General features: G+C 39.8%; 2 protein-coding genes across 3 annotated transcripts; both read left to right on the forward strand.

Annotated features, from left to right (window-relative positions):
- Positions 1-1,469: 1,469 nt before the first annotated feature.
- spata7 (spermatogenesis associated 7) lies at positions 1,470-8,070 on the forward strand. Its single transcript, XM_020638721.3, has 12 exons — positions 1,470-1,720; positions 3,727-3,789; positions 3,878-3,967; positions 4,120-4,167; positions 4,789-4,892; positions 5,020-5,486; positions 5,591-5,636; positions 6,131-6,252; positions 6,330-6,380; positions 6,496-6,573; positions 6,736-6,793; positions 6,905-8,070. The coding sequence occupies exons 1-12, from the start codon at positions 1,678-1,680 to the stop codon at positions 7,547-7,549; spliced, it is 1,815 nt and encodes a 604-aa protein (XP_020494377.1). The 5' UTR covers positions 1,470-1,677; the 3' UTR covers positions 7,550-8,070.
- Positions 8,071-8,551: 481 nt separating this feature from the next.
- ptpn21 (protein tyrosine phosphatase non-receptor type 21) lies at positions 8,552-27,112 on the forward strand. Of its 2 annotated transcripts, XM_065966179.1 has the most exons (20): positions 8,552-9,272; positions 11,344-11,642; positions 12,841-13,010; positions 13,466-13,563; positions 15,202-15,269; positions 15,376-15,446; positions 15,880-15,967; positions 16,163-16,251; positions 16,747-16,834; positions 17,079-17,158; positions 17,277-17,384; positions 18,055-18,115; positions 18,264-18,345; positions 18,615-20,140; positions 21,887-22,027; positions 22,987-23,205; positions 23,857-23,985; positions 24,087-24,321; positions 24,745-24,905; positions 25,007-27,112. In XM_065966179.1, the coding sequence occupies exons 2-20, from the start codon at positions 11,463-11,465 to the stop codon at positions 25,133-25,135; spliced, it is 3,723 nt and encodes a 1,240-aa protein (XP_065822251.1). In that variant the 5' UTR covers positions 8,552-9,272; positions 11,344-11,462; the 3' UTR covers positions 25,136-27,112. The 2 variants fall into 2 exon arrangements, with proteins under 2 accessions (XP_065822251.1, XP_020494363.1); XM_020638707.3 differs by lacking the exon at positions 17,277-17,384 and having other exon boundaries at positions 8,557-9,272.
- Positions 27,113-27,203: the final 91 nt, after the last annotated feature.

A 27,203-nucleotide genomic window follows, 5' to 3' on the forward strand; every position in this document is an offset into this window, starting at 1 on the left:
TAGACATTCAAACTGAAACTGCGTTGTAATGCACTCATTACAGCTTTGCTTTGCAAGAAATAATGAAGTCATTATCAATACAATTGGTTCCGTCTCTGTTATTTCTGCTGGGAAAATGTGTTTTGAGTCTGATTCATTTACAAAAAAAGAAAAAACAAGATAAAGATTCAAGCATGCAATATCTATTTAGACTGCAAAAAAAAGGAGATGACATTGATTTGTAGCACTTGTGGTGGTTTAAACTTGGATTAGTAATTCTGTGTCCGCATTCATTTGACAAAGTAAACTCTGATAATGAATTGTTTACAGCTAGTCAATGGCGAGTGGGTTATTAAAAGACATTTCTTTTTTTATGACAGTGTTCCCCCTTATTCCAGTTATAAAATCAAACTCGTTAGCCTTAGGAGAAAAAAAACAAAGAGGCACATAGCTCGGTTTTTGTTAAGGCTTATGCATCAAAAAGTCTGCTCTAAATTGTATCTGCCTCACTACCAAGTCATTTACAATCTTTTGTTGTTAGATGACGTGAGGGGTTAAAAGGTCTATCAAACAACAGAAGGAACATGGGAGAAAAGCAAATGCTGACAGAGTGTTCTCGTGACCGGTGTGTTTAGTTGAATCAGAATTTATATTTGTTGCACTCTGGGTTTGCCTCTGCCAGAATAGAGTATACCACCAGTAAACCAGGATGTGATATGCAACATCTAACAACATCATCTATTGTAGCCTTCTGCCTCTCTCACTTTTGATGTGAGTACCCTGAGTCGGTGGATGCTAGTCGAACTGGACAGGGTCCCTTGACTGTGTTAAGGATTAATAGATAGATTTTTACTGTTCCGGGACCGAGAGAGCTACAATAATTTCCAAGGACCCTGAAATTATAGCTGCTGTTTTATTACCTTTTAAATAACACCATTTAGAAATGCACTTGTATGAAACCTAAGTGCATGTGCAAGGACATTCTGTGCAATCTTGCTAGTCATTGGGAGTCTCAGGGGCTCCGGTATGCAACTGTGTTTAATGACCGATGACGATACAGGCTGGCTTTTCAGGCAGTTTATGGGCTTCACACTTGCTCTATGTGCCCTTTCATTCTAATGTAGCTTCACAAATATCACGCCCAGATCCAAACATCCCTGAGAAATAAAACACAAAAAAAATCATGTGGATCTTGCCTATTTGGGTTTACGTTTTTGCTGCTGTCTTTAGCTTTATGCCAAAATGAATGATTGATAGCAGAAATAATGTGGACTTTATAATAGCCTTTATCTCACAATTATATCAGAATATATAAATCAAAGTAATAACAATAATAAGTCTGTTTTGTTGTGTTTTTAAATTCTGGTTTAAATGCCTCTTTCATGTTTTATATTAGTTCAACTTGTTGTGATTGGTGCGTGGGTGTTTGCTTTGGAGTGACGAGGCAGGGCAGTAGGGCGTTTGTTACGCGCTCCTCTTTACGCATGTGCGTGATGACGACACCACTCATAGCAACCAGCATGGCGACGGAGAAGCGTTACTTAGCCTCTCATCTGCTAATACGCTAGCCAGTGTTCAGTCGTTACCTTGACGCTGCTGGATTGTTTTAAAGCTCGGAAATGTTATCATTTAGACACGCTGTGTTGTCATGTGCTGTTCAAACTCTGTCGCTGCTGCCTCGGCACATTTCTGAGGAAAATGGGATACGCTGATTGTGACTCTATCATGGAATCGAGAACAGGTATGCAATCACTGTTAGCATTAGCCACAACATTCGGCTACTTAATCTGCAGAGGGAAGCAAAACAAGTTTAGTATCAACTAATGCTGACTGTGTGACTGTGTCTGCTCTTAGAAATGTGGCTTGAAGTTCATCTAGCTAGATAATGGCAAGTCTTAAACTTTTATAATGGTAAACATTCAAACGATCTTATTGATTTAATTACTGTGGGTGGATATAGAAAAAAAAATACAAGCATATAAACTCATTCTAATTAAGGTAAAATGTACAATATTCTTTATTTAAATTTAGAAAACAGTAGGTCAATTATCACTAATTGTACTTCTTTCTTTCAAAGGTCTTTTTTTATTAAAAGATAATAACAGAAAATAGCTTTTACTGTACAGGGAAATATTTTTATTTTCTCCCCCCCCTTAACAAAAACACTCATACAGGTCGCAAAACATCCAAACATCCAGACCTGGAGCTGCACCTAGAAGTCACATTCTGAATAATAAAAGGTCAAGGTCAACAATAAACACATCTGTACAGATGAGGGCAGTCCTTCCTTCGAACTCTAAAGGAAGCCGAGTTGCATTTAAGAACTATGTTGGTATATAGGATGCAGTAACACACCCCAAACTAACCCACCCACCCATAAAAATAAATAAAGAAAGAAAATAAAGAACATCACAAAAAGAAATAAATCATATCAAGAAAAATAAGAAAATAAAATAAAATAACTAAAACACAGTAATAGGCTACTCAGATATGACAGTAGTGGGTCTACTAATTGTACTTCAAACACCTCTTCTCAACTATCCTTGAGAATTAACAAGCAAACACATACCACAAAATGTCTAACGCCAGGCAGATAGGTTGAAGTTTTTATTTTATTATTGTATCATACATATATTTATATGCCCAGCCTGAGTGCATAGTAGGTCTTTTCATGATCATGGAACAGCGGATGATAATGAGAACAAAAAGCATTAATGAAACCGACTATCTTGTTTTCTTTTTCAGGCTTTTTGAGGCTAAATTAGCACATCAAACTTAAACTGCAATTCCAGTTTTTTTGCTCAACTGGCCTACACAATATTTCAGGTTTATGACAAGCTATTTCACAGCACCTCTCTTAGGTCAAAATATTTTTTTACAGTTCAAAAGAAAAAGGGACTAAGTTTCCACTTTATCCAAATCACTAAGTTATTATTCTGTCTTTATTTCGAACGATTAAAAAATAGATGAAAGTGAATAAACAAATGGGGAAAAAAAATCTGTATAAAATAAAAAAGGCAATTTCAATATAATACAAATTTGACTCGTTCGAAAAGGGATATAGGCTTGTCAAGTCCTACCCCCATTCTTCACCATTAACAAATGCAAAATCCAATAAAATAAACTAAACGGACAATACAAAAATCCAATCCAATCGAGCTATTAAGAAAAACAAAACAAAAAAAAAGAACAAAATGAACAGGTGCCATTAACATCTGTGAGATTTACATTCTCCTTCCTCATTTCTGTACTTTTCAAAGACATATCTTTTGTACATTTGTTTAAATTGCATTATATTCATACTTCTGTCTGTTTTCTCCTGGAATATTTTTGAGTCGACCAACCCCAATGGCCAAAGAAAAAATACCAGATTTTATCCGTGCGACCAAACATCTTTGGCCTCTACATAAATGAGATGTTATATATTTCAGGCATAAAATTCAGTTTGATCTGCACGTATTTTATTTCAATACCAATGTTGCGATAGCTTAATCAGTAAATGTTATAAATAAAGACCGTTTTCATCACAAGTTCTCACAGCTTAAAGGGATGTCATAAAATTGCTGATGTATCTGAGCAACATGCAAAAACGGCAAACGTATTAAGTTTACAAAAACATTCAAAGTCAAACATAGTTAATCTTCCAATTTAAGAAGCCGCCGATACAAAATGTTTCAGTAGCTTACACAATTCTTTTAAGTTTATGAATGAAGTTAAAATGTCCAGATCGATCTGTGTTCTTCTTAGGGAGTGCATCATCTAGACCGGGGTCCAGCCCTGTTGTGAGAGGACAGACTTTGAAAAGTAGCCGTAAGTATATACACTCACATATTGTACTGGCAGATAAGGGCACATATTTACATTGTACTGTACTGTAAATTGTGTCTTGTGTTTTTAGCTTTCTGCCCGCAATCCTCCAGTAAGTTGACACAGTCCATCATTAAAGACCACATGCTATCTCATTACAAAAAGGTCTACTCAGCAAAAGGTGAGCGTCATGGGAAGGTTACATTATGTTGATATTGATTATATCAGACTTATCCAGCTCCTGCATACACACAGAGCTTGAATGTGGATGTGATTCAGATCTCTGTAGCATAATATTTTGATCAATAATTTGGACCTGGCTTTGTTCCACAGCTGCCGTTGATGCGTCAGTACCCAAAAGCTTGATACACAGTGTGAAGTGTAAGTAACTACATTTCAAATGGGAAAGTATTGATTCAACTCTCAAACATTCTTTGTTGGAATAGGGGAGTATTTTTGGTTCCATTTTTTTGTTGGTAAAACATTTCTTATTCTAGCACACCCACAGTATTTTTTCTCTGTACACAATACTTTGTACCAACGTTTAGTATTTCTGAAAGACATGAATCACAGTACAGGCAGAGGCCAAATGCTGCACTGACATAAGCCTCAATAATCAATAGTACCTTGCTATTACTTATTGCATTTGAGTCCAGGATTCAACACCTCGTGTTCCTCATCTTTACTGGTAAAAGGTGTCATGCTCTGTTTCAATGATGTGCTACAACAGTGGCTCTCTTGACACTTAGGCTACTGAGCTGTACCTCATAATTAAGTTTAATGAGCCTTTTCTCTTGGGCTATCCAAAGTCATCGGAGGACACATTTTTCATAGAATAAGCTATGAGATGTATTGAGAATCACTGTTAAAATTGATTTTGATTATCTAAGGTTGGCTTTTATTTCTTTGGTGTGAGAAACTGCTCTGCCAAAAGTGATAGTTGCACAGAGCAGAGTAGACTTTTTCCTTCTATCTGTTCATGTTTTCATTGCCTGTTTACAGACAATGACCAGATCAGACAGGAGCGGTTGAGGAAAGGGAGTCGTCCTCAATCAGCCCACTCCTTCTTACAGGGGAATAGCAGAGCCTCCTGTTCCTCGGCCCAGGTAAGAAATCAACAATGTGTCACATACGTTATGCAGCATTAAATATTTGAAGTAAAAGCCTACTTGTTTGTCATTCAGAGTTTTTCCAAATGTACAATCTCTGATTCAATTCATGTGCGTCTTTTAGAGTAGATTATCTGCACAGTATGATGACAGTCCCTACCTCTGCTCAAGAAGTTCCATGGTCTCCAGCCCAAGGTTCAACACTTCCTTTAATGCCAAGGACGTAGTTTATCCATCAAATAAACTCGGTCCGCAGCACCGGCATCATCACACTCGCCCAGCTTCAGAGATGAAGTACCGCAGCCCAGAGGCCACTTTACACAGAAGACAGTCTGCGTGTTCACTGGAAGCTTCAGGAGAACAGAGCTTCTACAAGACATTTCAGGATCCAGTTCAGAAGACGTACAGCGGGGACTTGCTCCAGAAACATTCACAGCACTTTACCGGAGACAAACCTTTCACCCCTAAGACGCTAAAATCAGATAAGAGCTCATACTTGTCAAAATATCGCTACTACAGAGCACCACGGAGGAAACCCGCTGAAGACTGCAATAAGTCTAGGTTCATGCGACAGGAGACGTATCATGGAAGGTACTTACAAAAACATGTGTGTCTCTTTGAATTGTTCCAGCAGCAGATACAGCAAGTGTTTTTAAAGTGTTGAATATGAATTCTATTCTTTTTTTTTCTTTTAGCACAAAAAACAAGGAATACACACAGGAGCTCTATGGGTCATCTCAGGTAATTTTCAGGAAATATTGTCTAATAAAAACTTTTATTATTATTTATTAAGTTATGAAATACACCAAAAACATTTTAAATGTTTGTGTTGATGTGTGATGTAGTAACGACAGTTGATATTGCAAAGCTGTTATCAGCAAATATATTTCATTTTGCTTTTTACATTATGGGCAGACGGGGTTTCGATTCAGACCTTCTGCCCTGTTCCTGCATGTCATTCCCTACTCTCTCCCCCTTTTCACACTCTGCCCACTGTCCTGTCTTCTAAAGCCCAGAAATTAATCTTAAAAAAAAGTTAGTGTATAATTATTTCTGTTAGGATACCTGCAGCAAGGTTAGCATTAACCAGCCTTCTTCTGACCTACATTGTTCATGAAAACCATCAAACACTTTGAAACCACAACGTTAAACAGCCACTTTAAACCTACAAGGATAAGACTGCGGTGACAAAACCAAATATCCATTCTCATTGTACAGCCCTCTTTGTTTTACAGGGATTAAACGCGGAGCATGAGTGGTTTGAGGATGACTTCAATAGTACATACTTCTCAGCATCCAGAGAACAGAGCCGAGCACACAAGAGCAGGGACCATGAATCATTCCACTCCTCATCCAGGTAAAATCCATAAGTTGAAATTCTTGATGCTGTAAATATTTCCTTTTGTATTGATCTTACATAGTTTCATCTTTTAGGGTCTCACCAGTGGGCGGGAAGTCTCCAGCTGTGAAGAGTATATCTACAGAGTAAGTTGACTTTTATCATTTGTAATGCTTATACAGTTTTTTTTATTGATATAGTAGAAAATCATACAGGTATGTATGGATTTGATTACATAGTTCTGATATATTTGTTCAACAGGGAAGAAGAACTAACGTATCTAGAGTTCATTTCGGCTGTCACAGAGGATATCTTGTCCAGGGCGCACATTTCTGACAGGTTCGTGTCTTAAAGGTGTTCAAATATCTGTGTTTTTATGTTTTATCTATCACATGCAGCCTGACTCTTCTACAGTAGCTATAACATGTGCATATTTTTTTTAAATGAATCGTTAAAAACAGTGGCTCATGCCTGTAACTGTGTGTCTTTATGCCCCGCAAGGATTCTAGATAGGGTGATGAAGCGGCATATTGACATGAATCGACATTATCTTGATGAAGTGAGTATATTACTGCAGAATTCCAAATAGCTCTTTTTAATTGTTGGGTTATAGTTAAATTAAATGAAAGGGCTTTTTTTTTCTCGATCTGATTGTATTGTTTCTTTTCAGGGTAAAATGCGCCACCTTCTGGAAGTGCTGCGTAAAGAATTTGAAGAGCCAACCGACGTATCCACCCTCAGTGCAGAGATTGAAAAAAAGGAAAATGGTTTGCTTGATACTCTCCTACCTCATCTGGAATCAGAGACAGAAGAGGGGAAGACCAAAGACAACAAAAACCTCTTTTCTTACGCATCATTAATTAGAGACTGTGATTTGCCACAACATGCGGCTCCCTTATTGGTGTCTACCCCCTTATGCTCCCCAGAAAGGACTGCTTCACCTACTAAAACAAATGAAATGGAGGAGGAGAAGGAGGATTCTGAAGAGAACTTTAGCTCTCTTTGGCTCGGTGAGCATGTTCCCAATCATACAGGACTCAGTGAAGAGGACGTCCATCAAAATCAAATGGACACAACTGCGGCAAACAAAGAAATCAGCAATGACAGCCAAGTATGCACCACTGTGAGCAGTGACGAAGCATTTCATGAGGACGTAGCTGAGGTCAGTTCCAGCAGAGAATCGGAAGAGCTTGAGGATCTGGGGAGAAGCTTGTCACAGTCGCTTCATGTGTCCAGCAATACACAACACAACTATGTGGAGGCTACTGAGCAACATACAAATACAGTTGCTTCTGTCAGTGATGATGAGTTCTGAATTCTGCTGTTTTCATGTAGTGACACGTTTTACTGTATTTGTTAGAAAGGAGTGTTGTTTTACAGAGAGAAAATATTTGAATCTTTTAAAAGTTATAGGATTTTACACCACTGGTGTATTTACAATTTACCATGTGTGCTGTAGTATTAGTTCTAATCTTTCTTTTTTTTTGTAAGTCTTTACAAAAGCACAAATTTCACACAAGCAAAAAGGTTCATTGTCTTATCAGAAATGCCCTAAACAATATAAACAACAAAATATTCCAAATGGTAATTTTATGTTTAACAAATTGACAAGGAACTCATAGTATTGCATTTATGTCAGATTAGATAAACTAGTGGTATCATTGGTTTGATTAAATTTCAGGGATTGTGTTCAGTATGCAGCTGCAGTTTACATTTTTCAGATTTCTGACAAATTCCTCAGATTGTTTGACTTGACATATGCCTGGCATGTAGTTACAAGTTGTTTACTGTCACCAGAAAGTGTCTTTACAATTGCAATAAATGTTCTATTCTTCAGCTGTATGTATATATGCACTGCTTATTAAGACTGTATTAGGTCTACAAACTCACAAGTAATACCCCTGCAAACCGCATCAAAACTAGTACGGGGATTATTTCCACATTTAAGGATTCAATTCGATTCAATTCAAAAAACTTTATTTGTCCCCGGGGGGCAATTCAAAGGCACACAGAGCAGTAAATTAACAACAGTGCAAGTAGACGAAACATTTTAACCTAAATATAAAGTGTCAATTTAAATACAACTTAAAGCTTAAACTTAACTTAAAAATACAAAATATAAAGGAGTAGATATGAGTGGACAGTGATCGGACTAACATGTAAACAGATGTAACCAGAACTATGTGCAGTAAACGAGAAATAAATATATATATACAGAGCTATGTGCAAGTAGGCTAAATACTAATACAATATAACTGTTAAGGTAAAAATGAGATAAATAAAGTGACCGTAATGCAATGATGGATAAGAGACAACAGGAATAAAGTAACCAGAACTGTATGAATACTGAAATAGAAAGGAGAGAATAAAGTGATGTAGTGCATGAGACCAGAAAAATCGTGACTTAAACCATCTTGCAGAAAATCTTCCTCGATTGCAAAACATTCTGTTCGCGATTACAGCTGTCAGTCGATAAAAAAGAAAAAAGAAAAAGGTAAACAGGCAGGTCAGCGGCCTGCAGCTCTGGGCAGCTGTTCCATTTCTGGCATTTTCACCGCTCGGCATTCCAGCTGTCTGATGTCATAGACCCCGAAACCCTCCATGTATTCCTCCGCCGCAGAGGCACTACAATGCATTTCAGAAGTATGCACAAGAGAGTATGGCAAACTAGTCACAATTGATTGAAGTAAAGTGAACCGACAGGGTAAAATGTGACACAATTCTGTGATTATTACTCGTGTTTATGTTGCCGAAGCACAGTTTGTAAAGTTAAAGAGTCGCGGATGTAGACACTTGTTGCTCCTCCAATCCCAGGAAGCGAAACACGCTCGGTACTTGAGTGAACTATCGGACCAAGAGGCATGGGGTGCTACGTTAGTGTGGATCCAAAAACAAACCACAAACAAGCTGATCGTCTTCATTCCCGATAGATATCTTAAAAAAAAAAAAAAAGAAGTGGAAATCCGTCGACCTTCATGGCGGATTCCCTCGGGAGCGAAACGTAGCTGGACCACCGTGTTGCATCTCGGTGGCTAACGGTAACGTTTACAATTTTGCCCAAAAAGTATTTACCGGCGACGTCAGCTTCCCAAGGGTGTCGTCTATTTGCTGGAGCGTATGTTAGCAGTGAAGCTAATTTTTTAAGCAAGTTGTAGTAAGCGGAAAAATATCAACATAGATGTTAAAATTAACTTTAAATTGTTTAGTTGGTTAACTGTATTTCAGACATTTTGGCCCAACTTCAGTCCGTTGTAGTAGCGTTACATTTGTTTTAATAAAACGTGTGTACGGTTGACGTGGATACCAGCAGGGATTTAGTTGTGTTGTGTCCGACAGCGGCAGCTTGACTGGGTCGCACTTGTCATTCGTGGGATCAGACTATTAACCGGGAGAGGATTAACTCCAACCTCAAGCTTGAAAAAAATGGCTACAGCTGGCAAAACCTAATTTTCAAAACGTTTGTTGAACAGATCAGGTAGTTGTTGTTTTTTTTTCTCTCCAAGAAGTTAAAAAAACATCAACACTTCTCTGCGAAATGCTAATTTTAATCGACTTTGAGCTTTTAACAAAATGCATTTCAAACGATTACTTTGTGACACATTTTAGTTAATTGATTTATTTTATTTTACTTTCTTTATTGCTTTTACATATTAACAACATTTCCACTTAGTAATGTCCATACAGAATGTGTGTTTTTAATTTAACTTTCTTTATTGCTTTTACATATTAACAACATTTCCACTTAGTAATGTCCATACATAATGTGTGTTATTTTTATTTAACTTTCTTTATTGCTTTTACATATTAACAACATTTCCACTTAGAAATGTCCATACATAATGTGTGTTATTTTTATTTAACTTTCTTTATTGCTTTTACATATTAACAACATTTCCACTTAGTAATGTCCATACAGAATTTGTGTGTTTTTTTCCCCCAGCAAGAAGAAGATAAACAAACAAATACTTAGAAACAAACAATTATACCCCTCACCCCCACCCGTACCCCTCCCCTGGCACATATCCCCTAAAGAAAAAAGAAAACAAGAAACAGGGTTGACAATAACAAAAAGTAAGGGTTCTCAGTCTATATTAAAGTGACATTCTGTGCTTTTCACATGTGACAAAAAGGGGTTCCAAGTTTTTCCAAAGGACCTCTCAGATCCAGACAGGGTTAACGTGATTTTTTTTTTCCCAGTTTAAGAAAATGAAGCACCTCTTTAATCCAGTACACATGTGTAGGTGGGGCAGAGGATTTCCATATCAGGCCAGCAGGGTTGAGAACGCTACCAGGTCTTTTTTATTTGAGGGAAGACAAAGTGCAGAGGGCACCACACCAAACAGAGCAGTTCAAGCATTTGGAACAATAGTTTTCCCTGTGACCTTGGATAACACAACAAAAAAATTCAGACCAATATGTATTTAACAAAGAGCAGTGCCAGAACGTATGTATATAGTCAGCAAATCTTAGTTAATCTGGAGTGGCATTATTTTAATGCGACCAACAATTTGTAGTTTACAACATATTAAATAAAGCACATTAGAATCCTTTAATAAAACGCTTTACTAACACTCAGGTTGCTCATATTCACATGGTTTTAAGGTGCACTATGGAGTTTTGATAGAGAAATGTAAAAGTTGGAAAAATGTACAGATTCTGTCGTATGTTCATAACTTTATACACAAACTGTCCTCAAAGGAAAATGTGGTCCTTGTAACCCTGAAGATAAAATCCTTCTCGAGATATTATGGTGGTGGGTTCAAGTCTCCTGGTAGCTTCATAGCTCCAAACAGTGTTCAGTGAACCATTTTTTCTTTGAGTAAAGTTTGTGTATTAATTTCAGAAAATATAGCATAGAATTATTTCACTTCTCCAACTTTCAAATTTGACCACCAAATCTCCGTAGTGCACCTTTAATGCGACGAACAATTTGTAATTCACAAGATATTTAATAAAGCATATTAGAATCCTTTAAGAAAAAGCTTTACTAACACTCAGGTTGCTCATAGTATTTGCGATTCACTTGGTTTAACATCCACTTCCAGCTTTGGTTGTTTGTTGTAATAGGCTACTTTGGATATGTTTTGAATTATCTTGTCTCTTTTTCAGGTTTGCCTTTTGATGATGAACCTCGTAATTATGAACATTCACACTATTTTCGAGGGGTCAGCCAGGAGGATAATTTCTCTTGAGTGAGGGAAGACCTCCCTCCTGAAGAGGTGTGAAACATGCCCCTGCCATTTGGCTTTAAACTCAAAAGAACTCGAAGGTATACTGTTTCAAGCAAAAGCTGTCTTGTCACTCGGATACAGCTGCTCAACGGAGAGTTTGTGGAGTTTACGCTTTCAGTGGAGAGCACAGGACAGGAATGTCTGGAGGCAGTTGCTCAGAGACTTGAGTTAAGAGAGGTATGTATATGTTCTTCATTCATTAATTCTTCAGGAGAGAACAAGTGCTGATTGTTCTCTCCTGTATGTTTATGACACATAAACATATTGTGTGTCATTTGCCATTCCCCATTCAAACCCAAGTATCAGCTCTTAAAGCATGAACAGTGTGGTCAAGAAAAGAATCTGTGATTCAGAAGTGAACGAAGCACTGTAGTGTCTACATTTGGTCAGTATAGTCAGTCACATGTCGACAGTAACTGTTAATCATCAACTGATGTAGGCTGGTATGCTGTCACCCAAATGCACCTCAAAACAACAGTATAGACTGCTGAATGTGCTGGCAATCTGGCAGAGGAACTTTTTCTTTTATGACAGCATTTGTTATTCAGCTGCATGACGCACTGAAGCTTTGGTTCAGTCTGGCTAGCAGTCCAAACAGTTAGTGAAAGGCCTCCTCCCTGAATTAAAGTTTTTATAGTCTGCAGAGGGTAATTTTATAATGTAGTTTTATGTCACCAGGCTTGTTTGCACCATCATTTTTGTGTCCTGAACTTCTGAACGGTTATGCAGCCAAAATCATTGTCTCATGATGACTGTCCGCATGGGCTATCAAGTCCTGTGTTTGGAAAATCTATATTAATTCAGCTTCAGACGAATGGTGATGACATTTAATAGAGAGCACTATTCAAATTTAATTCAACTGTTTGTAATTTAGCCTTAAACAAACACATTTCCCATGTCATAATATAGTATGTTCTGTGCTACAGGTCATTTTTATGTCACATTATTATAAAAGAAAATGTTAGAAAAAGACAGAAACATATTTGACTCACTACTATCGCGTGTAAAATAACGATGTTTGCATATCATCACTTGTGGTTTGAGAGAGGTTGCAAACCACAATAGGGCTCTTTCAGCTAACGTGTGCTTGTTGTGAGATGTTCAGACAGTCAGTCACAAGACTGAACAGTAAGTTCCCACGGCACTAGAGAAGATTGCAGTTGTCGAAATGTCAGCTCTACATGTGTTTTGAATATCATGTAGATGGTTCAGAGAAGGCTCACAGCTTTTTCTTGTCTTGTTAAGAACGATTTCCTTCGAGAGAGCTACTACAGATAGTTAAGTCCAAATTCATGTGCCTAATGTATAGATGGTATATAATGTACTCGATCACAAATTAAATATCAATTACTTGCATGTCTACTTGGCTTTTTAGATAACATTCTTCAGCCTGTGGTACTTCAACAAGCAGAATCAGCAGAGATGGATCGACTTGGAGAAGCCGCTGAAAAAGCAGCTCGACAAGTACGGGCTGGAGCCCACCGTTTACTTTGGAGTCGTGTTTTACATACCCAGTGTCAACCAACTGCAACAGGAGATCACAAGGTGATGTTCCAACAGCATCATGAAGTGTCGTGTCTCAGCCCTCAACCTTTTTATCTTCACACAACTTCACCTTCAACAATTGCAGTGACATGAAATGAGTGCTAAGCAAAGTGTAGTGCAACCACTTTAAGTATGTTTGTGTGTGTCTGTCAGAAATCTTCAGACTAAATAAAGGTGCCAAATGTTGATCCTTAGACTCAAATGCCACCTCAACTAAGTGATGGATTCTAGTCTTGGTATATTTCCCCATCCATCTCTGTTAATACTTGGACCCAGATAGAGAGGTTTCAAGTGGTTTAAACATGTCACAAATCATTTTAATACAACCATTTCAATAAGTTTTACCCTGTAATGAGAAGTCAGCTATTTCTGCAGACTTGAACAAAGTTGTTGTATTTGTTTGTTGCCTGCTTGTCTATTCTCCACTCTTGGGTAATCTTTTCTTTTCTCCACAGATATCAGTATTACCTGCAGCTTAAGAAGGATGTTCTGGAAGGAAGGATCTCATGCTCACTTGAACAAGCTGTTCGTTTAGCTAGTCTGGCAGTGCAAGGTAATGTGAACATATAAACCCTGCAGGGTAAACAGATGCCCTCTTCACAAATGCACTCCTACATTTTGTAGATAATTTCAGGACATTGAGGCCCTGATATTTTCGACGGACACACTCTCAACACTAGGAATACTCGGTTGGGTTTGGGGAAGGGGCAGCAGGGTAGGGTGTGCAAAACGAGGAGGGGGAGGAGTCTGTTTCTAGATATCAATACACCACATATACGGACACTTCTGCAGGGCAAATACAACAGTGGAAAGCAATATCAAGATAACCGAGTTGAGGAGTAAAGAGAACAACGCAGCAAAATTTTGTTGAACCTGAAAAACGTCATCACCCCGCTGTCTAGCTTGCAGTGATTTTTCTCTGAATGCGTTCAGACATCAGCTCAACACAACCCTTGCTGGTGTATCACTAGGGCGCTGGTAGAAAGAGTGGATAAAGTCAGTGAAAAACTCGACTGTTAGCATTCACACATCATATCGAGGTATTGTTGGGAAGTTTTCAGGAGAACTGTGCATGTGTGAAAGGGACTAGAAACCTCAGTTGACATGTCTGAAGTTTATTGTTGTAAACCTTTTCAATCCCAGGCAGAGTTGGACAGCAGTTAGTCATCATATCGGGCAACGACTGCTGAAACACCAGTTACTCTGCATGCACTGGTCAACATTTACTTTCTGTGATATTTGTGGACAGTGGTTTGCACGAGTTCAATATGGTTGTTTGCAAGTTTGAAAGGGTACAGGTGTTGGTAATTGTTTATAAGCCTATTGATGATCAAACAGTTGCTAAGACTGGTGTCTTCTGAAAGCAGAGCACGGAGAATTTGATTTTAGGTCAAAGATTTAGGACTTGTTGCAAACAAAATCTGTTTTTTATCTCCCTTGTTTTAAGTGTTGGTGATCACTGCGCTTTGCCATTTTTACTTTGCAATAAACAGCTCTTATAAGCCCCATTTAACCCCAACAGCATATTAATATGGTCTGGGGTGTTTGTTGTGCATGTGAACTTCCCCCTGTATGAACATGTCCTCCAACTGTTGTCCAGCCAGAAAAATCTCAAACACTGCTGGCAAAGTTATATCAGGCACCGCAACTCTCTGGCCTGGGTGTTAGCATTGCAAAGCTGCTGAGATCACTTACTGCTGCAGCCGTGTTCAGATGACTGGCCAGCATGCAGCATTCGGCCGACAGAAACATTCTTAAGAAAAGTCTTCCTCTAAGTTGTAGTCGGTGTACAAGTTGTCATGCAGACTTGACATATGTGCTGTAAATAAAGCTGCTTGATTCCTATTTTTTGTCCCTGGTGCAATATTTTGGAATGAAGGGCAGTTTCAGCTACTGAACAGTGCTGATGCCTGGGATGCCCAACATTGTTGAAAGTGCTGCCAGCAGGAAGGCTGGAGCTGGTACCAGTTTTGGATGTCTACGTTGTCAGACTCTGAAGCAATTCCCTTAAATAAAAAAACAAGCCCCAACTCTCCAAAAGCCATTACACCATACTGCAATTCTTGGATGTCTCTTTGGCCTTGTACTAAATACAGTGCATGGGCATGTAATAGGTTTTATTCAGAGAGCAGTGTCATGCAGAGTATGCCCTGCTCTATTTCTCATTTATTGTGTCTCTTTTTGTCTGCAGCTGACTTTGGAGACTTCAATCGATATGATTCTCAGGAGTTCCTACAGAAGTTTGTCTTGTTTCCGATTGTAAGCACATTATAATCAAATGGAGTTTGTTTATTTCTCTAACTAGGCAGCATTGTACTCTTTCTGATTCTTTTTTTTGTCTTTATAATTGTTATTCTTTTTGAAGGACTGGATCCAGGATGAGCGAGTTCTGGAGGAGGCCACTCAGAAAGTGGCTCTTCTTTATCAGTCCTTTAGGTGAGCAGTTGTTTATATTCAGCCTGCCTGTTCTTTGTGTTGATCAGCAAACAGCGTTAAAAGTGCAGTCCTTTTGCATCTATTTCCTTAAACCACCTTTTTCTATCAGTGTAATCTGGATTTACTTCAGATCTGGGGGAGGCCAAATTTAAGCCACCTTTGTTATTTATACTTGAATGGGCTAATAGAGCTGGACTTACCAGCTTACCAGACCCAGTTTTTTCCCACGCTGATCAAAATGTTGTCTTTTATCAAAACATTCACCATTTCCCACTTTATTAAAATAAACTCAGCAGAATTATTTTGACTTATTTCAACTTTTTTGATGAGTTTAAATGTTGCTTTTTGTTGTTGTTGTCTTTTGTGGGTTTTTGTTTTTCAGGAGGCTTTGACATTTCTCTTTGTGTTTTGTTTCTTTGTATGTCTTATTCAGGGGTTTATCAGCCCCAGAGGCAGAGATGTTGTACATGCAAGAGGTGGAGAAAATGGAAGGCTATGGTCAGGAAAGCTATCAAGCTAAGGTAGGTTTACCTGGTCCAACCTTGAACCTTGAACTGGACCAATGATGACAATGTTCTGTATGTGAGCTAACGAGAAATATATCATCTCTAAAACCGCCCAGTTTCATCCAACTACTGTTTGTTTTAAATAGGTTTTGATTCCTTTATCAGAAACACTGTTGCTTATGTCTATTCTATTTTTTTTTGTCTCAACAGGACAGCACAGGCACAGATGTTACACTGGGTTCTTGCCTAGAGGGCATCTTTGTCAAACATAAAAATGGCAGGCCACTTCTTCTATTCAGGTAAGTCTGGAAACAAATTTAGAAAAATATTTGTTTGGCTGTTGAAACAAAAGGCTTAAAGTGCTAAAACATGATCTACTTCCTGAATTAAAGCGTTGTCTGTTAACTTGTGACTCTGGGCAGTAATTAAATTGAATCCGATGCCTCTGATTGAGTTTCGTGGCACAGCTCACAGCTATTCTTGAGCGAGGTTTTCCCCTGTAGTGCTCCACGATGCTCTCTCAACTTAAATCATGAATGTTGCACTGGAAGAAATGAGTCAGGTCGACTGCGATAGCTGAAAAGAATTGTGGGAGCATTATCTTCTGCTCTTACATTCTCGATCGCAGCTGAACTCTGCCTTCGTCCCATAACGAGTGCCCACAAGTGTATGGCTTTTATTAAGCACTGTTAACACAGTCTCTTAAAAGGGATTTGTGACTGCCATGACATCATGTGTTTTTTTTTTTTTCTCCTCTCTCTCTTTATGTCACTGCGTTCAAATTGGCTGTGTAGGTGGAATGAAATTAACAACATGAGTCACAACAGGTCCTTCTTTGCCCTGGAGCTCACCAACAGAGAGGAGAGTGTTCAGTTCCAGACCGTAAGTCTCTGCTGCCTCTGCACCTTCTTTTCTGTAGACTCTCCCCTGGGACATTTCACGCTCTTATTGGATTTGGGAAAATTGGAAATAGCCTTCATTGTGTTTTGTACCATCAGCTAGTCTTTACAATGCCACCTATGTTTGTGTGGGAGTGGGCCATAAAGTTGCATACCATTAGCTGAAACCACCTCTGTATTAAATGTCTTGGGGCATAATGATTTTGTTTTCTTCCTCCTTTGTGTAGGAAGACATGGAAACCTCCAAATATGTGTGCCGGATGTGTCTGGCCAGACTCAAGTTTTATAAGATAAACAAGAGTAGTCTGTAAGTTGTTTTTTTATTTTAACAAGTCTAGCCTGGTTCCTGTCTCTTTGTTCTTTGTCGTCTCATGCATGTGTCTCCTCTTCGGAGTAGCCTCACTTCCATCCTCCTCTCTCTTCAGAGAGGAGTGTGACAACCTGCCTTCTGAGGGCTCCCAGAAGTCCCTTCTCACTCTATCCTTTCCTCGCTTTCCAATGCTCTCTCGTCCCTCTCTGCCTTCTAATAAGGGGTGAGCCACCACCTACATTATGCCCATCAAGCAGATGCAGACACCAGTCGCTTCCTACCACAACAAAACAGGCTCTCTGTTTAAAATGGGTCTGGGGTGCTGTAATGTGTGGGGAATTTTCCTCCCCAAGTGTTATGTGTTTGTTGTTTAATTAATGGGATGTTAATGAACCAGAGATAGAATTGCCTTGGTTTTGTTGAAGCTAATGGTGATACTTATCAGTAAAAAAGCCACTTAATTTAGGCATTGTAAAGCCAAGACCTTCTTTTTACAGTTCTAAATTTAAGGCACTTCTAAACATTTTAATTACAACCTATGATTCTATATCTGTGATTACAGATATAGTGATTACAGCCCTGTGATTACTTTGAGAACCCGACCGATAAATTGGCCAGCCAATAATATCGGCCGATATTAGCAAATCACATGACAGCTTATTTGATCTCTAAAATGTGCCGATATATCTATGATTATTCAATTTAAGTTTCTTATTTATTTTGATATAGTTTTTATTTATATTGTTTTGATGCATTTGAAATGATCTGTACCTTTTTGCTGTGTGTGTGAGTTAAATAACAAAAAGACAAATGAATGTGTTAGGAAAAGGGTTTAAAGTAGCCGTATTTCCCGTCTGGTCTTTTTGTTAACCATTTATTTGTTTTCCCTTCAGCCAAAGCCAGGCCACAGTTGTCAACCCAGTCAGACGGAGATCCTCTACTCGACTATCTCTGGTAATATCTGTCCTCACTTGAAAGTCATTTCTGTTTATAATGATGTGTGTTGAAATATAGCCTCATAGTTATTTTTTTATTCGTTGCTATGGGGCAGCATTTAGATCATATGAGCTGTAACTGAATCTCACTCTTGGTTGATTTACAGCCGAAGCCTCAGGGCTACATGATGCCCCCTCCACAAATGCACTATAATGGCCATTTCACAGAGCCGTACACATCATCACAAGGTATGTACTCTGTGAAACAGTGGTTCTCAGTTTAACTTTTTGATAATGAACTCCCCTTTAATATTATTATTTTTTTTTTAAGCAAACAACCGACTGTTATGGAATAAAAGCCTTAATGAGCCTGTAACAAATCAAAGGCATTGAATGACAAGTTATAACATGATGCTAATACTTTCTATTATTTTGTGTAGTTATGTAATAATAACAACAACAGTCTTAACAACCTTACACACCCTAAGACAGGTAATAATAAATTTGCTCTTTCGCAGACAACCTGTACATGAACAATCAGAACGGCTATTACTACCACTCCCAGACAAGCCTGGACTGCCCTCCTCTGGAATACAGCAGCGGAGGGCGTTTACGTAATGGCAGCGTCTACAGTGCCCACAGCACCAGCTCTTTAACCAATCCACAGCACTACCTTCAGCCCTCACCCATGTCCTCCAATCCCTCCATCACTAGTGACATCACCAGGCCTGACTATATCCCTTCGCACCGCCACAGTGCTCTGATCCCGCCATCCTACCGTGCCACACCTGATTATGAGACAGTGATGCGTCAGAAGACCAGAGGACCGGGCGGAGGGATGGTGTTGTCTCAGGAGCACCGGCAGAGCCACTCAATGAGGAACCTGAACATTGGTAACTCCTACGCCTACAGCAGGCCAGACCCTCTGGTTTACAGCCAGCCAGAGATCAGAGGGGAGCATGGCGGAGCGGCCCAACACCTCCACTATCCCTTCCATCTTGGCTCCAGCTTCCACAGCCCCTCTCCGTACCCATACCCCACAGAAAGAAGGCCTGTGGTGGGGGCGGTGAGCGTCCCAGAGCTCACTAATGTCCAGTTACAGCAGGCGCAGGAATATCCAGCCCCCAACATAATGAGAACACAAGTGTACCGACCACCGCCACCCTACCCATACGCCCATCCTCGGCCTGCTAACAGCACCCCTGACCTGTCGCGTCACCTGTACGTCAGCAGCAGCAACCCTGACCTGATCATCACGAGACGCGTGCATCACTCGGTCCAGACTTTCCAGGAGGACAGCCTTCCTGTTGCACACTCTTTACAAGAAGTGTCAGAGCCCCTTTTCAGTGGACCCCCACAGAGACACCCATACCACGCTCAGAAGCGTAACTCCATTGAGATTGCTGGATTAGCTCAAAGTCTGGAGGGGATGAGGGTCAAAGAGCGGACTTTGTCTTCGTCTGCAGCTGAATCTGCTACGCCTCCTCCTGTCCTGCACAGCCGTCAATCTCAGGGCTCTCAACTTGACGTGTTTCTTGAACGTACAAAGAAGGAGGACAGGGGGGGTAATAAGGAAGGCGTACAGTACGGACACAAAAAGTCCCTCTCAGATGCCACCATGCTGGTTCACAGTAGTGGTGAAGAAGAGGAGTTTGAGGAGGACAGCGGACGTCACACTCCACTGTCTCAGGATGCAGCAGTAACTCTTCCTGAGCAGCCTACGCAACCGCATCACAGCTTAACGTCTCTCTCTTCACTGAAAAATCAGCAACAGACTCCCATCGAGCCGCCTCCTGCATATCCCATAGGCTCCTCCCTCGACCCCGCCGTAACCAGCTCCCTAGCCTACAAGGTTCACCCCTTGATCCAGGAGAACGAGCCCCTGTACCTGCTGTCAGATTTAAGACAGCCCAGGATTATGCCCTCAGTCTCTGAGGGAGACCTGAGTGGGCAGGCCAAGCAGAAGACCAAGAAGGACTTCAAGAAGAGGCCTGTGTCTGATGTGCCTGCTGGGAAGAAAACCGTGGAAGGTTTGCCCCCTCCGGTGAGTTTTGTAATTGATCTAAGCTTAGAGCTGTACTAATATTTATTTTAGGAGATAATGTCTCATGTTTGAAGAAGTTATTAAAATGTTAAATGATTTCTGCTTAAGCTGTTCAATTAAGAAAAGTCTATTCTTATGTAAATAAGTTATGCTTTCTCAATCAGCATGCATTTATTTTTCCTATTGGATGGATGTCTGGGTATAATGGCCATGCATGCTCCTACTCCATTTTGAAGCACCTACTCAGGCTAGCTATCAGCTACCCTGAGATTAATTGGTGCCGATTTAGTGAAGAAACATGTATTTCAATTTAGTGAAGATTTTCGATAAACATGTGGCAAACACAGGTATTGTGGAAACCATGAAGTACAGCAGATAATCCTAAAACCTTTGAGTTGGAGCTAGTATGCACTCTGCGTGTTCATCACACTTTATGTAATTATTGCAAACTTAAACAATTGTGTTGCATATCACATATTTTCCTCATACCATGCAGACCTACTTTCAAGATATCTGTTGGCTTTTCTTTTTAAAGATTAGAGGGCTGGTTGATTTTGTCAAAGGGCCTGAATTGTCCCATGGCACCAGTTGAATAGGTCTGGCAAACATGAAGTGAGGTTGAGAATTTAAGGGGAAAAGGACAAACAAACTAAAATGTCTTCATGCTATTCCTCAGAGATGTATGTTTAAATTTTAAAATGATTTTGCCGTGACAAGTTGCATGAAATCTACAAGTTTAATGTGGTTGTTTCGAGTAAGGTGAATTGTGTTACTCAATCAATCAGTCAATTTTATTTGTATAGCGTCAACTCATAACAAGTGTTATCTCGAGATACTTTACAAAAAGCAAGTAAAATACTTACGTGGTAGGTGGTTAGTGACTGAGATTTACAGATAGATACATGCAGTAATATGATGTACTGTATATGCACAGATAGAGAGAGGAGGTTCGTTTACACCCTGGGTGAAACCAATAGAGTCTAAGAGGAGGGCGGTAAACTACAACAACTAGAACTGGCTGAAAGGTTGTTGAGACTGGATGTAAAAGACTAAGAACAAGGCTTTCAAAAGAAGAAAAAATCAGCTTTGGTCGAGGGTTAACTAGAAGACCAGAATTAAAAATAGCTGCCACTCCACCACGTCGTCCAGTGTCTCGAGGTACATCTTCTCGACACAGCCAGGTTTCAGTCAAACAAAATAAATCAATATGCTGATCTGATATCAGATCATTCACTATAAGAGATTTGGATGCTAAGGACCTAATGTTCAAAAGTCTGCAGTGAATTTTCAGATTTTGCAAAATCGTTTTGATTCTAATGAGATTTTGACGATTTACGCCTTACTGTAGTTTATTGTTTTACAAATGTAAACATTTTATAACACTAGTTTTATTTTTCCCTGTAGGTGAACTGTTTCTGCTTAGAACACTCAGTTCTTAAGGCAAATAACTTTAAGCGTCTTGCCTGGTTTAAAAATGTGGGCTGTAGGCTCTATTGTCTGACATAAACACCACATGTTTGGCTTCATATCAAGATCACAGGAGTATGACGAGAAACCCAGACAGCTTCACTTTGACACATATCGAAAGCATGTAGTTGGACGTCCTGCAGAAAACCGGATGGGTGACATTTTTCTCAGGAAGCACAGAGCAGGTTTCGCTGCCCCTCCCCTCCGGCATACCTGTTGCCTCTCTGTGGGGCTCGTACACCATCGTCCTCACTCCTTGTTATTCTTTTATCACACCAGGGCATGAGGAAAGGAGCAAGGTCAGAGGTGAAGAAGATGGGCCCTCTGAAGGTGGCCCACCTTAACGGCCTGTCAGTGTCCAGGCAGCCGATGCACGACGAGATCAAGGATGAGCCTGAACGAGCCTCTAACGACGAGAGGGTAAGGCCCTTCACAGCTTTCAATTTTGTCAGCAGTTTGTTCCTTGATAATAGGTTTATAGAGCTTAAAGGAATGTAAAGTTTAACGAAGGCAGTGTGTGATTTAAATGTTTAATGTGTTTTTTTTACATGATTTGCCTTTTTAAAGAGCTTGAAGAAAAGCGTATAACCAGTAGCTGCTGGTTGTGTTTATTTAAGTTGAGAGCTTGTTATGAACGATATTTGAAGAGAAAGTCTGAGCCAGGACGTTTACTTTTAGATGAACCTGTCTGCCTTGTTAATGTTGATGCTCACAGCGTTGACATTGAAGGTACATTCAAGACACTTTGTTTATTAGCACTATAGCTCATCAGTTTGTGACATGCACACAGGAATTGTCAACAAAAGATGTACTGTATGTTCTTAAACTACAAACTGCATGCAAATGTGTAGAACCATTAAATCACTTAAATCAAATATAATTCAAATTTTGGACAGCAATGCACGAGATCGGTGCTCCATATTTGTAGTGTTCTCAAGGAGGCTTTCATTTTTACAGAGGTGTTATGTCTTTCAGAATGGGGTGTATCGTAATGTAACAGCCTCCATTCACCACAGTTCACAGTCAACTTTGTTCTGGTGTTGAAAGCACCACTCAGAATGTAACTACAGAAACAGAAAGTTAAACACAAATGAGCTCGATTGCATCAGTCCCTCATTAAGATCAAAGACAGAAACAGATGCATTTATGAGGAATTTTTTTAAGGGGATATGTAAACATTTTCTTTACTCAAACTTCAGCCTGTTTATTTACCATCAGGGGTATTTTCAGTCATTTAGTTTTCATTTAAGATCAAGAAGTGATCCTTGACATTGCTCCACATAATTCACAAGTGTACAAATTTAAACTTGCCCATAAGTCAGTGCTGCTGTTACAATGACAGTGATGTACTTACTGTTCCCCTGTGTTTGTGTTTTTAGTGTAAAGCGCTAGAGCAGCACATGGAGAGGGGAGAGCTGCTGAAAGAGTACGAGAGCATCCCAAAGCGACGTCCGTCAGGAGAATGCAACATCGCCCTGCAGCCAGAGAGCGGAGACAAAAACCGCTTCCAAGACGTCATGCCTTACGACGACACCCGAGTGGAGCTGGTGCCCACGAAAGAGAACAACACAGGATACATCAATGCGTCACACGTCAGAGTAAGTCAGGAAGACGGTTATTAAAACACTTATCTAAAGTGCTCCAGCGCTTAATTGGTCTGTACAGCAGGTTTATATGCTGGCGCAAACAAATCCATTCGCTCCCTGAAAATGTTCATAATGCCATTACACACATGATTTCAGAGTAAGGAATCTTTGACTAAATTGCTGCCATGACAACATCACAAATTTACAGAAATACAGTTGTATTCTGTGTGGATAGAGCAGGTGTTAACATCTGGTGATTTTTGACCATTTTAGAAAATTCTAAACTCTCATGATCTTAATAAAAGATCATTTTCTGTCCATCTACAAAACAAAACAATTTGGCTGCGCACTGCGACTAACCAGACTATGCGATGTTTCATTCTCTTGCCCACACTAATGAGGTTAAGTTCAGCCTAATTCTTTGTTTATTTTTGTTCTTTTGCGACTCTGGGGGATCGAGATAAACGAGTCGGGATTTCGAGAAATCAGCTGATTTTCTGTGATAACGAGTAATTTACAGAGTCGATAAAAAAAACATGGATGTGTGTCTGCTTTGGTTGGATTGTTTGGTTACATTCTAGAAATAATTTATGGCCATAATGCAGTTGAAGCTGTGCATTATGGGAAGCAGTGTTTTTCTAAAGGCGTTCCTTGTCTTTTTAGATAACAGTGAGTGGACAGGAGTGGAGCTACATTGCTACGCAGGGTCCCATGTCGAACACCTGTCAGGACTTCTGGCAGATGGTGTGGGAACAGGGTGTCTCTATCATTGCCATGGTAACTGCTGAAGAGGTGCGTAGTTTTTGTTTTATATTTCTAACAGTTCTTTCTTTTTTTAATTTTACTCATCACTGTCAGTACTGACCTGTGTGAATGTCCTCTGCGTCCTCCAGGAGAGTGGCCGAGAGAAGAGCTTCAGGTATTGGCCCCGGCTCGGCTCACGACACAACACGGTGACATACGGCCGCTTTAAGATCACCACGCGGTTCCGCACAGAGTCGGGCTGCTACGCCACCACGGGGCTGAAGATCAAACACCTCCTGACGGGCCAAGAGAGGACCGTGTGGCACCTGCAGTACACAGACTGGCCTGACCACGGCTGCCCCGAGGACTTCAAAGGCTTCCTCAGTGAGTGGGATCAGAATCTGTTTGTCCTTTCATGGTCAACAATCAGACATGTTCAAAACTGGTTCAAAGATATTTTTCACTGACTATCATATCAGTTCCTATCTGTCTTTCTACGATAAGAGAAGCCCAGCCTAAATACCTGCACATGCACAATCGTATTTCTTCTTGTGTGGGCGATATTTGAAACTGCTCTCTTTGCAAAGCCTCTGAACCTTCTTCTTTGCATCGCACAGAGAATATGATTCATGACTTTTGTATGAAGAATACAACGTGTTGAAATGATCTCTTTACAAAGACAGGATTCCACCCACCACTGCAAAAAGTTGCCGCTACAATTATTTCTGTCCCTCTTTTTTAAAACAGCTGAATGAATGTATCCTGTTTGTACTTAATTCTGAAATGAGTGTTGTAATGTTTCTCCAGCCTACCTGGAGGAGATCCAGTCTGTGAGGAGACACACAAACAGCATCAGTGACCCAAAGAACACAAACCTGCCTGTGCTGGTCCACTGCAGTGCTGGAGTGGGACGCACGGGGGTGGTCATTCTGTCTGAGATCATGATCGCCTGCCTAGAGCACAACGAGGTAAAAACGTCCTTCTTGGAAAAATAATCAAACCTGGAGCCTTTAGAGAAGCTGTTTTCTCCCCCCCCCTCCCTCATACTGTGAAAATCTTTCTTTTTCAGGCACTCGATGTCCCAAAATTCCTGTCGAGGCTGCGCGCTCAGAGGATGATGATGGTGCAGACCTTGTCTCAGTACACCTTCATCTACAAGGTCATCATAGAATACCTCCGCAACTCCAGGCTCATATGAGGCCACGTGTTGGTCACAGCCAACATCGCAGTACAGTTATTACACACGATTGTAGCATGGAGTGTGCTGCAGGTTGATACCAAACTGCTGTATGAACCTCGAGTTTCAGTTTGTGGAGGTGTAAAGATCAGACGAGGCGGAAGGAGTGATGTGTGGCTATTTAAGAATGAAGGAGCATAAAGACTTATCTCTAAACAGTATTATATATTATTATTTTTTACATACATTATCGCTTGATGAAACCCCGCACTTTTACAATACTTTGCTGTACATACTGAACCAATGTTAAGCTGCGTAAGAAAAAAAAGTCTTTATCATAGATTTGTATCAAAACTAGTTGTATTTTTCAATTGACAAAAGGACACTTTTAAAATAAATATTTTGGGAATGCTGTTGGGTAGATTTGTTCTCAGAATTAAGGAATGTTTTTTTTTTTTTTTAAGAAATGACGACGGGGTGGATCAGGTTGTGAAAATATCCGTTTGTCTCATGAAGGTTTGAGGGCAAAGTAGAGAGGGATGTTAAAGATGTGTTGGATCCTGCATTTAAGTTCAGGAATATGAAATATTTATATGAAACAGATTGATGCTGTTTGTATTCCCCTTGATTCAACTGTGCTAAGTGGTACGGACAGTCCTCATGTTGAAGAATCCTCCATACAGCAAAACTCAAAAATATTGAAATAGAATAATCCTGATGTGTTTTTTGAGAGCTGACCGCTGCTTCACACGTCGTGTCAAACACTGGATTGATTGATGGGGTAGCACAGGTTGCAGAGATTTATGTTTGATGAGAGAAGAATAGGAACGACTGAGAAGGAGAACGAGTTGGGATTTAAACTGGAAACGTTTAATATCTACCCCTTTACAAATTAGTTGTTGTTTTTTTTATATTAACTAAAACTGAGGGCTGTATTTGATAAGTCGATTTAATTTAAAAAATGTATCACGACAAAGTGCCTGAGTATCTGCATTGTACATTTGAAAAAGGCTGTGTATATTTGTGTTATGTGAAAGAACATGTTTCTCAACCAGTCATTCATGACTTGATTGATTGCAGTGATTTGTTTTTCTTTAAGCCAATCAAATTGAGTCCAATCCCTGCATCAAGTGTAAGGCTGGCAAACGACTGATCATAACTCTTCGATTTAGATTGAAGAAGTTGTGACAGTTTTTACTTTGTACATAAAGGACGGGGGGGGGAGGAGTTTGACAGTATTCATACAGAGCTGGCTGTGGTGCTCAGTGTTTGTGTGGCCCAGAGGAAGTGAGGGACAGACCGTCTCCTGTTACAGCATTCTGCCTGCTACGCTTGTTTTCACTTTCTGATGTAACTAACAGCCTGCTGATTAGAACTGAACGCCTCCACCATAAACGTTTGCCTGGAGCTTTGTCACAGTGTGCGTCAGTTTCCTGCTGCAGCTTGAGGTGGTTGTTTGGGCTTGTGATGTTTCCCTTTGCAGAAATAATGCTTACAGGCATTGCAAAGTTTACATGAAGTTCTGTCTTCTTTTTTTTCCCCATCAAATCGCCAACTTAATTTATAATACAGCCAAAGTGACGTGATCATGAGTCCCTTGTTTTGTCATGTTTTTGTTGTTTGACACACGGGCAGTGATCTTAACTGGAAAAGTAAAAAAACATGTCTTGACTGAAGTGAAGATGTGCTTTTACTGGATCATTTTATCGGCCCGTATGAATTTGCTTCAGCGTCTTCTGTTTTTTGTTTAAAGAAACTGAATGAGTCTTATTTCGGAGAATGAAGAGAGGTGTTTTTGTAGCCAAGGTGCAAATGTGTTGTCCATGTACAGGTATGTTGTCCATAATGTACACAATGTAAAATTTTGCTTTTATGAATATTGGTTATTGTACAAACGATGTATAAACTGTATCTATTGAACAAAAACAAAAAAAAAAGGTTTGCCTTTTGAAAAGAAGTGTAGAAAATCTGAGACGAGAATAAATCATTGGAAATAAATGGTTCCTTTTTTGTCTATCCAGAACACCTGTTATTATTTCAGTCCAACGCGCCACCAAGTGGTTAGAATAAGCCATTTACATCTGACTGT

This window comes from Labrus bergylta, chromosome 18 (assembly GCF_963930695.1).
Source record: "Labrus bergylta chromosome 18, fLabBer1.1, whole genome shotgun sequence".
Classification (NCBI taxonomy): Eukaryota; Metazoa; Chordata; class Actinopteri; order Labriformes; family Labridae; genus Labrus; species Labrus bergylta.

Excerpts from the sequence above, each read along its gene's own strand:
- spata7 (XM_020638721.3), top strand. The coding sequence starts at position 1,678 with ATGGGATACGCTGATTGTGACTCTATCATGGAATCGAGAACAG. Across the intron at positions 4,893-5,019 it reads CCTCCTGTTCCTCGGCCCAG|AGTAGATTATCTGCACAGTA; the intron begins GTAAGAAATCAA and ends TGCGTCTTTTAG. Across the intron at positions 5,637-6,130 it reads AGCTCTATGGGTCATCTCAG|GGATTAAACGCGGAGCATGA; the intron begins GTAATTTTCAGG and ends TTTGTTTTACAG.
- ptpn21 (XM_065966179.1), top strand. The coding sequence starts at position 11,463 with ATGCCCCTGCCATTTGGCTTTAAACTCAAAAGAACTCGAAGGTATACT. Across the intron at positions 17,159-17,276 it reads AAGATAAACAAGAGTAGTCT|AGAGGAGTGTGACAACCTGC; the intron begins GTAAGTTGTTTT and ends CTCTCTCTTCAG. Across the intron at positions 18,346-18,614 it reads GCCGTACACATCATCACAAG|ACAACCTGTACATGAACAAT; the intron begins GTATGTACTCTG and ends GCTCTTTCGCAG.